The sequence below is a fragment of the Tachypleus tridentatus genome, chromosome 13 (genome assembly GCF_004210375.1).
Source record: "Tachypleus tridentatus isolate NWPU-2018 chromosome 13, ASM421037v1, whole genome shotgun sequence".
In the NCBI taxonomy this organism is placed as follows: Eukaryota; Metazoa; Arthropoda; class Merostomata; order Xiphosura; family Limulidae; genus Tachypleus; species Tachypleus tridentatus.
In genome coordinates, this window is record NC_134837.1 from 98,788,228 (window position 1) to 98,803,681 (window position 15,454).

The window sequence follows — 15,454 nt, forward strand, 5'->3', positions numbered from 1 at the left end:
TGTATACAGATTTCAGAAACTTAAGTTTTTGAAATTATGGTATTTTAAAAATGAAAATGTTTTACCCTTTATATCCTGGTATTCATGGGTTCTAGAATACTTTGGAACATGGAAGAGTAAGGGTATTATGAAGGACCTGATTTTATTCTTTTGGCTCCATTTACAATTTGTGTGTGTGTGTGTGTGTGTGTGTGAAATTTAGGCAAAACAAAAGAACTTAATATAGTTTAATCTGAATTTTATGTGAATTTTTCTGTTTAACCTTACAATGTAAAGTACTATTAATATTTTAATCTAAGCTCTGTTCATAGTTTTTCCAGAGCATAAAATATTTAGATGGATCTACATTCTTGACTGATCAGACTGTTTTCCACTTAATGTTGTGCAGCTTTAATATATCTAAAGATCTCAGGTCATGGAGTTTCCTGGAAAATGTTAGGTGTCCATTCTTCTCAGTTCATTGCTTATTGTTAAGCTGTCACACTGTCACAGACTATATAGCTCTTACATGACTGACTTTTTAGAAACCACATAAATAACCATATTATGGTCAGCATTGAAAAGTAAACATGAATTGGGCAGAATATATTTGTTAACTGAAAGTGTGGTTGACACAAGAAGAAAATGAGTATAATGATTACTTAATTTTAACTGATTAAAAATATTTATATGCTACTTACATATGTATGTGAATGTTTTTGTGGTTGGTATAAATTTTACTTTCATGATTAATGCTTGAATTTGTTTTTATTTTATACAGTGCAGCACTTAGTCCTTTGGGATTTATAATTCTTCTACAACTGTTTCACAACTTTGTATTTAATTTAATTTATAAAATTTAGCTGTTGAAGTGCAGTAGTATTTTATGTATTAATGTGCACTGGCTTAGTTCTTTAAACTGCCCCTGTATGTGAGAAGGAATATTGACTGTAATTCCAAATTTACTACATGTGTTTACACAAAATGCTGATAAACACACAAAAAATCAAATGAGTTACAAAGGTATTTGTACTCTAAATATGCTCTGGAAATCACAATGCCAGACTGACTCAGACTCTGGTAAGATGAAATGACCTTTTTATTAAGAATAAAAATACTTGTTCATCATGCAGTGTGAATATTAGATTTCGATGACCTGTAGAATATCCAAAATGCATATTTACAGACTTTTTTCAGTGTTGTTGTTGTTGTTTTTGTTTTTTTACACACACACACACACACACACACACACACACACACACACACACACACACACACTGTATCTGGTATTTACTCTCTATACCAAGTACTGTTGGTAAATCAATAGTGTAGGGCAAAATTAATAGTTGATAATCCTGACATCAAATACAGATTACAGTACTGAATGTCACTGTAAAAGATCACGTCTTCAGCACTTTGATCTCACCATTTCTCTTTGTGGTAAAAGCTATAGATACTTTTGGTTGTTGTTTTATAATTTTATATGTATTACTACAGTGTTTGTTAATAGAAGTATACATGAAGTATAGTATATCACTTCTCAGTCACAGCTCCTCCTTTTCTATCTATCTTTTTCCAGATCTTGGAGCAAGTAAGATACAGGGTAGAGTGGACTAAGCATCAAGAAGAGCAGAAACGAAGAGAAGAAGAGGAGGCAGAAAGAGAACGAGGTAAGATAACTATTTCAGAAAGGCTCATATACCCATTGTTTTTAACAGGTTGTGAATTTACAAATATGTGGGATGCATGCTGTGATAAATTTGATACTATTTACTAACAACATAACATTATTACAGTATTCTTTATTGTCTTACCAAAAGTTTTTTACAAACTTTAAAAACTATGTATACAAACTTAAAATGTGGTGTGCTTTGTGTGATGGTCAGGGTGACTTTATAGGAAGAGGTAGTGGCCACAGTAGTGGTGAAAAGAGTGCTTTCTAGAAAGTTGCCCACTTTCAACATTCAGCTGTTAATGACCATCCACAATGTTTCACATGATTATTTGATATCAGATTTTTGTTTTCATTTAATATCACAGAAACAAATGAACTTGTAAAGGATTTATAGATAAATATTAATATTATTGCACTGGCTCATCAGTGCTGGGTTTTCACTTTCCATACGTATTATGAGCACTTCATGGCTGTTACTTTAAGTTATTATGTTTCATGAATTTAAGTTGTTTAAAATTGTGGTGATTATAAAGGGTTACTTTGTACATGTATTCAGTATGTTTGTTCATAACATACTAGCTTACACCTATGGATCACTTTTCTGCTTTAGTTATAACTGCTAATACTTCAGAATTGGGAAAGTATGAGTTATTCATTCAAACCTTTGCCAGAATTTTTTTATGTATATATCAAGAAATTTTCAAACAGTCATACATGAAGTGAGTGAGTCCATTCTGTGCTTATAATCCCAGACAACAGCTATAGAATATAATATGTAATTTTAATCATGTAGGTCATATTTGAGATTGACATAAAATTTGTATTCCTTTTGTAAATGAACAAAATGTGAATAACAGATATGATGTGTTTTAAAATTGTTGTGAATACATATTGACCTATGGATCACTTTTCTGCTTTAGTTATAACTGCTAATACTTCAGAATTGGGAAAGTATGAGTTATTCATTCAAACCTTTGCCAGAATTTTTTTATGTATATATCAAGAAATTTTCAAACAGTCATACATGAAGTGAGTGAGTCCATTCTGTGCTTATAATCCCAGACAACAGCTATAGAATATAATATGTAATTTTAATCATGTAGGTCATATTTGAGATTGACATAAAATTTGTATTCCTTTTGTAAATGAACAAAATGTGAATAACAGATATGATGTGTTTTAAAATTGTTGTGAATACATATTGACCGTGTGCTTTCTCTGAAAATGTTTTCATACATGACTTTCAGCATTTAAAACAGAAACTTATATTTGAATGATCCAAATATCTTCATAAAGGAATATGTAAATGTTGATAATATAGATTTGCATGAAGTAATGTCATCAGGTAGTCATAAATACTTAAGTATTCTAGCATGGAAAATGAATAGAAAATGTGACTTTCATATTATAAGTAAATATTTGTTGGTACAAAGTTTTTAAATGCAGATTAATTCTTATGTTTTATTTCTTTTTGTAGTTCAGTATGCTCAAATAGACTGGCATGATTTTGTTGTAGTAGAGACAGTAGATTATCAACCTAATGAGCAGGGTAAGTTTTTGTTCTTTTCATTGCTTTTGATATGTATACCATATTTTTAAAGAGAAACTGGTGACTGTCATGTGAAAAGGTATAAAAATTAGATTAAAATGTGTAAATTTTCTAGAACACTGTTTATGCTAGGAGATCAGTATTTGCAGATTTTGCAAACATAATCTGTATAGTTCCTACTTGGCAAATTGGTAATGTTGAGATGATCATATTGTTATATTGCTTCTTATTATAGACAGCTATCTATAAAGATGTTAAACACAAAAGAAAAAATTCAAAGAATTCCAATATTTTTAGAGAAGCCATAGCATTTTTCTTGTTGTCATTAAGTATTTCAAAATTATCCTCTCCATACACAATAATTTCACACATGTGAAATGAAAATTGATGTTATAAATAGAATCTTTCCTAAACTTCAGTATTCTCAACCCAGTGTATAATACACACATTGTGTAGTGGAAGACCTGAAGCTGTTCCATGTTGGATACCTTATTGATAGATTGTCTTTAATAGTTCTCTACTTGTAGGTGAGGATTTAATCTTTAACTTGATTGATACAATTTCATATTGGGAGAACTGAACATGAATTTATAGTAGCAAAACTGAGTGACCTTTGCAATGAGTGTATAAGGCCTTGATTCGTATATTTCATATTTGTTTTTGGACACCAGATCTTTTGGACACCAATCAGTCTCATGTAAGAATGTGATTATGTTCAGTAAGATATTTTGAAAATCTAGCTTATATGTCATATACTGTGCAGTTTCACAAGCTAGTCAGTTGTATAGTGGGTAATTATAAAAAATAAAAACTTACAAAAATTTGTAAATCTCAAACCAACAATCACTTTATAGTCTCTATTTCTATGAAACCATAAACATTGTTTGTACTCAAAACCATGTGTAACTGTTAGATGTACATTACTACTTCAGTTTTAGTTTATACAGTGCAGGTATAACATTAAGTTATTTATAGAAGTGAGAATTCCTGGCAAGCTTCTAAACAAACTTATTTATGAGTCATAAGTGATATAGTGTGTATATTCAGTTATTCTAAATTGGTGATTTGGTATATCGTTGCATTATGTTGCTAGAACTTTTTCAATCCTTTTTATTGTTTTAATTGGGTATTATTGCATTAGGGTATCTAGTATTGTGTGGAATGTTCTAGACTTTTGTCAGATTATAAATATATGTCGAAAGATTTTTATTTACATGTAAGCTGTGTGATTTTGAATTTAATGATAAAATTCCTATAGTGGCATTTTTGACGTGAAATTAAAACAGACTATTGTAATAATAGAGTTAAATGATTTGTCTTGTTAATTGTGTTCTAAAGTAATTGAAACAGCCTGTATAGACTTTGACAAAAAAGGAGAATCATTTAAAGTTGTGGATTTAACTGTGATAATCAACAGTGTAAGGAACATTTGCATGTACATTTGAGTTGTTTAAATACGTGGACGGTGTTGCTGTTTGTTGTTTATTGAAATTTACTGCCACCAAGTCAGAGGCACCTAATGTAAAGAATTTGTCTTACAAAACCTGACAGCAGTAATTACAAAGTATCAACAGAATCAATTGCATGCTACTTTTTGAAACCAAAAAAATATGATGATGCACCATCAAAAGAATATAGACTATGTAGGAAATCTTAAATACCATAAACAGCTGCTCTACAACCATAGAAGCATAATTGTTTTACCTCACAAAAATAGGGGATCTGCTGACCCACTGCCACCACCCCTGTTTACATGCATGAGTAAAGGTTTGAGTCTTCAGAATATTTTGTCATTGCCCAATATACTTGCTAAATATAAGCTTATATGATGTCTTCTTATTCAATAACATTTCTGTAGCTTTCAAACAGATATATTTTAAAATGCAAAGTATTTTGTGGTAAAAAATAATGTAAATGAACTGAAAAAATTTCTAACTGGTTTTGCATTGAATGTATTTCATGAATGCTAACACCTTTCTCACAAAACTGGTAGTTAATGCTCAAACATCTTTATGTATTATGATGTAAAAGTCTAATTGTTCCTCTATCCAGTCATATTTAAACCTCCTTTTTAGCTGGTTTCAAAGCTGTACTTTATCATGTTATTAGTGTGTTCATTCTGAAACCATTTTAGTGTAAAAGTATAGCTACACACTTTTGTTACTAGGCAACATGACATAAAAGCTATTACTGGAATACATTGTTACTAAAACACATTGGCTTTTCTGTATATTAGAAATTGTTATATAAGGAACCACTTCCTTTCTGTGTGAAGACTTGTTAGTTTGTCTCATAAAAAGATGAGCAAACATAAAAAAAAAACTAGTTAGAAGATGCCATGTCCTTGTTGATAAGAAAAAAATATTTTCTTATCTTCATACATTATTATATTCCCTGTTGTTATACCCTTTCAAAAATTCACAGAAACATTCCCCACAGACCTATAGTATCAAGCATAGGCTTATCACTAGAAAACATCACTGAATACTTAGTTAAAAAATTAAACTGTCTTCTTGAAACCAACCAACATTTTCTCAATAACTTTGTAGACTATGTCAATAGAGTCAAACTTCAAACTTAACTAAGAAGATACCTTAGAATCTTTCAGTGTAAAATTTCTACTTCCATATTTGCAGAACAAGCTTTACACTGCCTGAAACAAAACATCTAATCATCCTTACAGAATGCTGTTTAAACAACACCTATTTTACATACCATCTCTACAAACAAAACATCTAATCATCCTTACAAAATGCTGTTTAAACAATACCTATTTTACCATCTCTACAAACAAAACAGTGGACTAGGAATTGGATCCCCACCCTTCTCCATTATGTTGTGGCCTCTAAATGCACAAGTTAGAAGAACTGTTTGGAAACAAATTCACATATAGAAACAAGAAATCTGGCTAAGATGTAAACAGTATATTCAGTATGTGGTGATATGGAAAAGATACACAACTTACTTTCCTCAAATTCCTTAACACATTCACACCCAATATCATAACTTTCACACATGAAATAGAATCCAACAGCTGGCACACATTTTTGGATGTTAATATAAGACGACAAACAAGTGATTACTAGTGTATACTGGAAACCTCATTTCATCAACCTTCCACCACACAAGATCTAATCACCACCTTTGACGAAAAATATCCTCATACTACACTATCAGTCATGCCAAAGAACTAAATACACACAAAGAAGACCTGCTAAAGGGATTGAACTACATGAAAAAATGTACTATCTTAGAAGTTTTAACAACAACATTATAGACAGGGCATTCATTAAACTTAAAAACACAAAAAAATATCACATTAATTCCAACTTTTCACCTATCTGTGACAAAAAATGCATTAACTTTGTTTAATTACCTTTTATGACAGAAATTGCAAATGAAATTGCTTGATTTTTAATAATTTGAGCATTAATGTAAAAACTAGGTACAGACCTTCACATAACATGAATACCTTGCTACCTAATGCAAAAGAATCTTTACCAAAAGAACAAAAACATGGTGTCTGTAGTATCTTTTGCAGATTTGGCAAGAAATACATAAAACAGACATAATGCTTTTTAGAAATAAGACTTTAAGAATACCAAGGTCTTATGCATAGAGGTGAATTTCAGACATCTGGCCTAACATATCAGTATAAAACAGGTCACAAAATACTATGGAATGAAATTCACCAACCCAAATTAAAAAAAAGAAAAGAGGATATTTAGAAACCATAAAAATTGTCAAAGCTAATGATTTCTCATTAAACCATGATAGTGGACCACGGAACATAAACTGTACTTGGCAAGCTCTATTCACTGCCCACACAGTTGACCAGACTTGACCTTTAACTATATCCAGTCATTTGCTGATATTATTTACATATTACTTAATCCTTTTGTCTTCATAATATTATATAAACTGTGCATAGCTTAGTATTGGTCATTCCTGAAAAAGACAGATCAATTTTCTTTCAAAGCATGGAGTATGTTTTACCATGAATTAAAAATAAAAATTCCTTATGCTTATAAATTGTTGTGTACCGACTTATTGATGTGAAAACAGATTTTTTATTATTTTCATGAAATTTGATATGTAGGTGCACCTGGTCTGGTTAAAGTAAAATGTGGAACTTGAAACTAACTTGTTTAGTCATTGCAGCTTTTAAGATTTTTTTCAATTAGTAGTGGAAAACATTTAGTTGGTAAAGATGATGGTGACAATGTGTGAAAAGCCTGAATAATAAATAATGTACTAATAACTGTAAATTTTATGAGAGGATATTATGATAAAAATAATGATTAGGATGTAGGAATTTTATTGTAACTTATAGTGCGAGTTAGTAATTGTTGGGAAATTATATATTTAGTGTTTTAACATTAGGTCTTTTTCCACCACCTACCACTCCTGATGAAGTTGGTAAACGAGTGCTGGCTCAAGAACGAGGGGAAGAAGGGGTAATTTTTGTTTCCCTTTTGGCTGTAAATATAAAATGAAATTGGTGAAATGTGTATTATAAATATGATTTTTAACTTATTTTGCAGCTATCTGGATATCATTTTGATGGCACCTAAGTTGAAGTAATGTAATTCAATGTTTCTTGAAAAGAAATTTTATGGTGATAACGCTCTTAAGATCAAAATAAAACTCTTAACTGTAGTTAGTAATATAGAATAAAAATAGCATAACCTAACTATGTTTCAGTGTTAAATTTTCTTTAGGTAATAACCCTTTGAATTTTAATTAAAAAATATTAATACCATTAAAAAAGAACTCCTTGCAACATGGATATAATCACTGACCCTAAATTGACCTATGTTGCTACTTAATTTCACAATTGTCATTTTTGTGAAGACGATGCATTCTAGATTTTGTGATAGGTATAAAGGACATTCCAAACAGTTTTAGACACAATACAAATTGTGTAAGACTTAGAGTAAACTGTTAAAATCATTTAAAACTAGATTGTATCTGTTACTTTTGAATGTTGCATTCATAACAAATTAATGTTTTAGTATTCATAAACATCATTATAAACTTCCTTTAGAATATTTTTGGAAATAAAAGCAAGTATAGTACATGGGATGCTGATCACAGGCATGTATATGTTATCACTAGGGAATTGATTTCCATGTTTATGGAAAGAGTATTCATCCACAGGGACAGGTGTTTAAGTATTTATTTAGTAAAGGTTACAAAATGTACAAGAATGGTTTTTGTACATAAATATTGAGCATATATATATATATATATATAGTGTTTTAAGTTTCAAAACGTATTTTATACTAATAAGCAATTCCATTTGTATTTTAACAATGTTTACACCATAATTGCTGTTCATGACAAATGATCTTATATATATATTGCCTAGAGTACTGCTACATTTGTTATATTGTAAATATTCTGAAGAGCCCTAGTATTGTCAACACTGGATGTAGCAAATGTATTGTGGCTGTCATATAAAACATTCTACTTTGCTTTTATTCTTGGGTTCTTAAAAATGATTGGAAGTATATGTATATGTCAGCTTTAAGAATTACTGCATATTAAAGCCAGTATTTTCCATTTAAATACAAGCTGTTATAGAGGTGTCCTGAAGCTAACTTACTGTGACCAGTGACAAATGAATATTCTGAGTTACAAGGTAAAAAAATCGGTTTTTAGGTAAAATGTGGGAAGAAACTATGGGATGTATGTCTGTATTTGATTCTATAGGACTTAGCCAAATATAATGTAGCACCATGGCAATAAGATTTCACTAAAAGTAGCTGTAATTTAGTCAGTTTCAGTCTGTAATTGTCAGATTTAGCTCTCTCTCTTGTGGAGTTGTGTAAATAATACCTTCATTAAAAGTATTTTCAGTTATGTTACTAGTTTGAAACTATTCAGAGCAAAAATTGAAGTGTAGGTTCTTAGTAAATAGTTTATCTGTACATCAAGTTATGTTTGGCTTCTAAAAACTGTGTTACTTATTTTAGGAAGAAGTAGAAATGGAAGTTGAGTCAGAAGATGAAGATGAAGGTGGAGAAAAGAAAAGTGAAAGAGAAAAAGAAACTCCAACTGTTACATCCAAGCCTGGGATTGATAACACTCAGGCAAGATTTTAGTGATAGTATTTCAAGGCTAATACTTAATCACTTTCAGACCAGAAGCACAGAAGTGATTGCTAGCTATGTGCTTATTATTAAACTGAAATATTGTACATTTGTTTGTGATTGATGTGCAGTAACTTTTGTGATACATTATGATAATCAGTGAACCTGTATCATGTTCTTTTATATATATATTTAAAGATGTGTGCATTAATGGTATGAGTAGATTCATATTGTTATGTGGCTACACTCTCTGACTGTAGTCAACCATCATGGTGGATGCTTACAGCTGAGAGCTTGTGATGCTGAGGAAAAGTGTTCTTGTATCGGAAACCAAAATTTAAATTCAGTTTGCTGTAAGAGTAATAAATTGGAGTCCTTATATCCTACTAGACTGAAGAGAAAGTATTCAAACAATATCAGCTAGAGAGGAAGAAATATTATATTGTTGATTTCATTGAGATATGATAAGATCCTATTGACAGTGATTTTAGTAAAAAAGACTGACATATACATACAGAAAATAGATTGTTGAATAGCAAGTAAACAGGTGAATAAGATAATATTAAGTTTATTTAAACTTGGAAATTTGGGGTTCAGGCACAAAATACATAGTTTCATTGTTTCTTTAAATATTCATTTCATTTTTAGATATTGTGGCTAGCAAATAATAATAATAATAATAACAAGCAGTAGTATTAAGATAAGTGGCAATTAACTGTTCTGATCAACAATCTTTGTTTTATTGACTGAAATTATCTAAATTTAGAATTTCTTATTTTTGGTAATAAATTGTTTCATAAGGTTAGGAACTTTACCAGTTAAAATACTTTGTTAGAATTATTTAATATCATATGAGAAAACTGAAAATGATCATAAATTCAGTCATGATTTGTATCAAGAATATTCTTTTTACTGAGATATTAAACTCCTTGTACAGAATATTTTCAAAATTCTTTACTTCAAGTGCATAATAATAATAAAAAGCATTCCAATACAATTCTTTAGAAATGTTTGAGTACAAAATAATGTGGTTTAATATTCAGTTGAAACTGTTTTTGAAAGCATATGTGCACACACACACACACACACACACACACATTTATATTTCAATTTTGACACACTACTTATTTTGAGTTTGGGTATTTGATTGTGCTCATTAAAATAATGGATATGTGTGTGAGAATCTTGAATTTTATGTTTGTATCATATCCTAGTCTGGCTAGGAATAAAGTTTATTGTTTATCAGAAGTTGCTGAATGAATATTTCAGCATTAGTTTCAAAAGTTATAGGTGACTTGCTACTTAAGCTTTATTTTGGGTGAGAGTTTGAAACAAGGTACTGATGTGTCAACTTTTATCCTGGTTGATCATCTTTTTCAGTAAGTATTTCGTGATGTAATATTACACATCCATAGATGGAGAGCTTAATCTCTGTTTGCATGCTTTGAACATCTTGTTTGTTGACCTGGTTCATGTGGAATATTTATCTACGTTTTTATTTTTTGCTGCAAAGAATATTGGCTGTGGTTGAATTGCCCATGAAAACATTTGTTTCCATAGTGAAATGCCTAGTTGAATTTTGTTTGCTTTGTGAACAGACATCATGTTTTAACAACAATGATATTTCTGTGCATCTTTGTTTTGCAGCAAAATGGTTCAACAGAAGTCACTCTGATAACCTCTGAATATCTGTTATAATTTATATATACATACCTGTTGTGAAGTTTGCTCTCAGGAAAACTGCTCTGAACTGTTATCCACTGTTATTGTATGTGTTTTGTGTTCAGTAGTCATTTCCTTGTTTCCTGTTGTGATCAACCTCTTCCTGATTCTTGTGGAGTCATATGGATTTCTGAATTATGCTTCTTTGAAAATATTTATTGTTTATAATAAATAGCTTTTCAGATTCAGAATACAAATATACAGTTTGTAGATTAAATTTCCTAGTGTTAAGGTTTGTCTACATGAAAAATCACCCAGACTGTGAGTAATCCACTAAAAATTAACAGTGTAAATAAAGCAAGAAACCAAGTGTTTCAGTGCATTGGTTCTGTTTAACTTTTTCATTCTTGATTACTCTTACATACATATTTACAGTTCACTTTTCTGTATAGTATTTAATTTCTCTTGATATATAGGTTCAAGATATGGAAGAAGAGTCATCATCAGAAGATGAATCTGAAGACCGTCCCCAAAAACCTCCGAGCCCTCCTCCTCAACCCCCAAAAGAAGCACCACCTCTTCCCCCTCCTCTTCCTCCTCAACCTGGACATGTGGTGGTTAGAAAAGATTATGACCCAAAAAGTAAGATTTGAAATGTTAATGTGGTAACACACAGTTTTTTTAGTATATTTTAATGCTGTCTGTTGAGCAATTTGTCCATTCATTCTTTCTTTTAAATACATGGTAGTGTTACTGTTAGTATGGAATAGTTGTAGAAATTTTTGATTTGTGACTGCTGATGTGTGAATTAGCAAGCTAGGTTTTAAACTGCTGGTAGTTGACATATAAAATATTACTATTACATGTAAAATAAACTTTTTGTAAATGCTATCTATATAAAAGATTATGCTTTTAATGAAGAGGTTTAGTCTAGTGTTTCTGCACACTTTTTTTATTTGCATATATTTAAGATAATTTCTGTCTTTCATTGCCAAGAAAATAGTGTGTACTAGATAATACATTCAAACAGGAATACAACATTATGAACTCTTTGTGTTCATTTTATCTAAATAAAACCCAACGGGAAGAGTATAACTAGGCTTTGTAAACAAATGCTACTTTGAAATAGGTACAGCATTCATATATGTAGGGTTGCATTTCTACGTTTGTGTTTTACTAATAAATAAATCTTGCCTAAACTAATTTCTGAAATCAAGTTTACTTTGAAATATTAATATTAAGTGTTATGAGTTGTTTTAATGAACTATGGTTACGTGCACAGTTTGGTTAGTTTGACAGTGTATTGGGAAAGAGATAATTTGGACCTATTTAATTTGAAAACCTAGACATGTATGTGTACTTTATTTACATATTTCTATTTTCTTGTTACCTGTGTTATCATGTCTTCAAGTCCTCCAAGACAGATGAAATAATAAAATGTAAGTGATGTGATTTCGTAATATTATAGACCTAATAAGTTTGAAATTTCTCTTAACATAGGTGCAAAAGCCCAAAAGGCAGCAAGTGATCAGTATCTTATTTCTCCCATCACTGGTGAAAAAATTCCTGCTGATAAACTGCAGGATCATGTAAGAATCGGTAAGTGATTTGTTTCTAATCGCTAAAAATTTAAAGAAAAATTCACTGATTTAAATATTGTAACTACTATTTAATTTGGTAGGTTAGAATCTTCAATTCCAACAATCTGTTATAATTCAATGTGTATCTAAAATAAGTGTGTTAACATTAAGATTAATAATCACATGTTTGAAGTAAATATAAACAGCATACTTTCATAAATAGAAAATACTTAAGGGAAAAATGAACTAACATAAAAGCGTAAAACAAAGTACAAATAATAATTATAATAAAATATCTGTCATAGTTTATTAAGTGGGGTGTTATTTAGACAACTGAAAACTTGTGTTGAACTTTGTTTTATTTTGCAGTCATACATCTGACTTTTTTTTATAGTATATATTGTTTAATATTCATATCCAGAAGTAGTGTTAGATAACTGGGATATTATGGTAACTTTATACTGTTGCTTTGATTGTGAAGATGTTCTCATGCTTGCATGTATAATTTTGGCTAGGTTTGTTGGATCCACGTTGGGTGGAACAACGAGATCGCTCTGTGCAAGAAAAGTTGCAACAGGAAGAAGTGTATGCAGCAGGTAAAACTTAACACTTGTTATTTATAGTAATACTACTCCAAATTTGGTAGAATTAAGTTTCCTTATGTATGACTTATCAAAAGAACATTTAATAAAATTGTATTTATTAAGATGAAGTAATAGGTGAAATATTAATCCAAATGAAAATCTGTTATATGATTTTGTCCTTTCACCACCGTCTCTGTTGATGTTCATGATATATGAAATTGTTTTGATTATATTACCTTTAACAGTTTAAAATGTTGAGTGCAATAATATAATGGTCAAGGAGATTTAAAACTAGAAACTATCCTTGGTAGTTTTAAATGAAATTTATAATGTTCATGCTTTCAAATTTTAGTAGTTTATACTACTTAATCATATCTTTGGTTTCCTTGGTAAGACTTGTAATTTTTATTTAATGGTTATGATGTTTATATGAACATTAATAGTTCAGTATTACACTAAAATTGATAAATAGCAAGATAGTGTGTCTTGTTTACATTTCCTCTTTTCTTGGCATAAGAAAAACTACAAGTTATTAATGTCAAAATATGAAACTTAATTTATGTGCAAGTATGATAAATCATAGCTTTTTTAATTGTTTGATAACACTTTTAAAACTTAAATATGTTATAAATTTATGCAAATAACTTACCCTTGTCCAATTTTTTCCTGTTATTTAGGTGTTTTTTTAGAATTTTTTTAAGTTTATCATCTCCACACAGCTTAAAAATTATTTTCACTATTGTGATTGATGTTTTAAAGTTGTAATATAAAAGTAACTACTTAAAGCTATCTAATCTAAAATTATACTTTTTTTTAACCTTCTTGCTACAGACATTTTCTGTGCATGTCACAATTGTTTAGTTAGATACATTCATAATTAAATAAACTACTTTCTTATTGTGATATATGAATAAACTTGGCACAGAAACATAGCCAGTAACCCAAGTTTTAATACAAAAATTTTAAGTCCCTAATTTTATAAGGCAATATTTTAAAAAATCCTGAAATTCCTGTTGTATGAAAATTGTTACATTTGCTCTGTAGGTATTCCCTCTTTAATTTATTTACCACCCCTTCAAAAAATATAAAAGTTAATGTAGGTTGCTTATCAGAATATTAATCAGGCAAAGCACAGTTTTTATCGCCTTCAATCTTATTTGGTTAACAGTCATAAGAAAATCGGACCCTGCTCTGCCATACCTGTCTTTCACATCCTCTCTTTCAGAGATGCCAATAGTTCTCTGTTATTTAATACTACATTATTTATAACCTATAAAAAGCTAAAGAATTAATCTATCAAATGATGTATTACATTGTTCACTGTACAGAGAATTATCTATTTTTCTTCCAGTTCAAATTTTATTCCTACAGGAAACACATCACCAAGCATAGTTAAATGTTTAATGGCTCTTTTCACATAATTGTAAAGACAGAATTGTGGTAATTGTAAGGCATTGTTTGCTTTTTGCATATTGTTATTCTGTGTTGTTTGGTGCATTATTTAAGTAAGTAAATAAATTTAGTGCAGTATTACCATTAGTGTAAAAAAAAAAGTTAAATTTCATCGACAGTGGTCAACATAAAAAAGAAGGACCTAGATAAGTACTATATTTCTTGTTTTTCATATGTTTATTTATTTATAGTTATGAAAGTAACTAAAATTAAAAGTTAGAATTTTTTTAGGTTCAATTAGGTAAAGTAAATAATATTTTGTACAAAATATTCTCTCAAGAACCCCTGCATTATGTAATTTAGTAGGGTAGTGTGAGCTGCACATTTCCCAAGTGATTTACAAAGGAATACAAGTCAGACATGTTTCAGCAAATAGCAATAAACCAATAAAATTCAAATATAAATATATGTATGCTGTTTAATGTTTAAAGCTATGTAGGATAAACAAAGACAGTTTCACGTTATAATTTGAAGTCATTTTAGAAAGAAAAAGTAATTTACATAAATTAACGTTATATTGTGTTAAGGTATAGAAGATAACAGATATAATATTGCTTTACTGTTTAAGTGAAATACTCCATTAAAAATTCTGATTTATTTGCCAACAAGTTACTTATTGCTTACTGAAGGCTTGCAAAATTGTATAAATACAGTAAACATATTAGTTATAATATTGGAAACTAATGGTTAATTTGGGGTCTGTTTTTAGGTTTAATCAACCAGACTTGTAGTAACAGAGTTAATATACAAATGTATTACTTGATGATGATAAGATATGGTGGTATTTAGTTTTCTTAGATTCACCTTTTTGTAATGTGCTTGGTATCATATTCACGAGTTTGTTTACACATTTGCACACATTAAGTATTTGCACTATA

The 15,454-nt window shown here is 29.7% G+C and overlaps 1 protein-coding gene across 1 annotated transcript in view; it reads left to right on the plus strand.

Annotated features, from left to right (window-relative positions):
- The window catches only part of Sf3a1 (splicing factor 3a subunit 1), a 44,063-nt gene that overhangs the window by 17,759 nt on the left and 10,850 nt on the right, over window positions 1–15,454 (plus strand). The window contains exons 8-14 of the mRNA XM_076479924.1: window positions 1,559–1,649; window positions 3,132–3,203; window positions 7,587–7,660; window positions 9,182–9,298; window positions 11,437–11,602; window positions 12,461–12,559; window positions 13,056–13,136. Coding sequence (XP_076336039.1) covers window positions 1,559–1,649; window positions 3,132–3,203; window positions 7,587–7,660; window positions 9,182–9,298; window positions 11,437–11,602; window positions 12,461–12,559; window positions 13,056–13,136 — 700 coding nt within the window. The remainder of the gene's footprint in view (window positions 1–1,558; window positions 1,650–3,131; window positions 3,204–7,586; window positions 7,661–9,181; window positions 9,299–11,436; window positions 11,603–12,460; window positions 12,560–13,055; window positions 13,137–15,454) is intronic.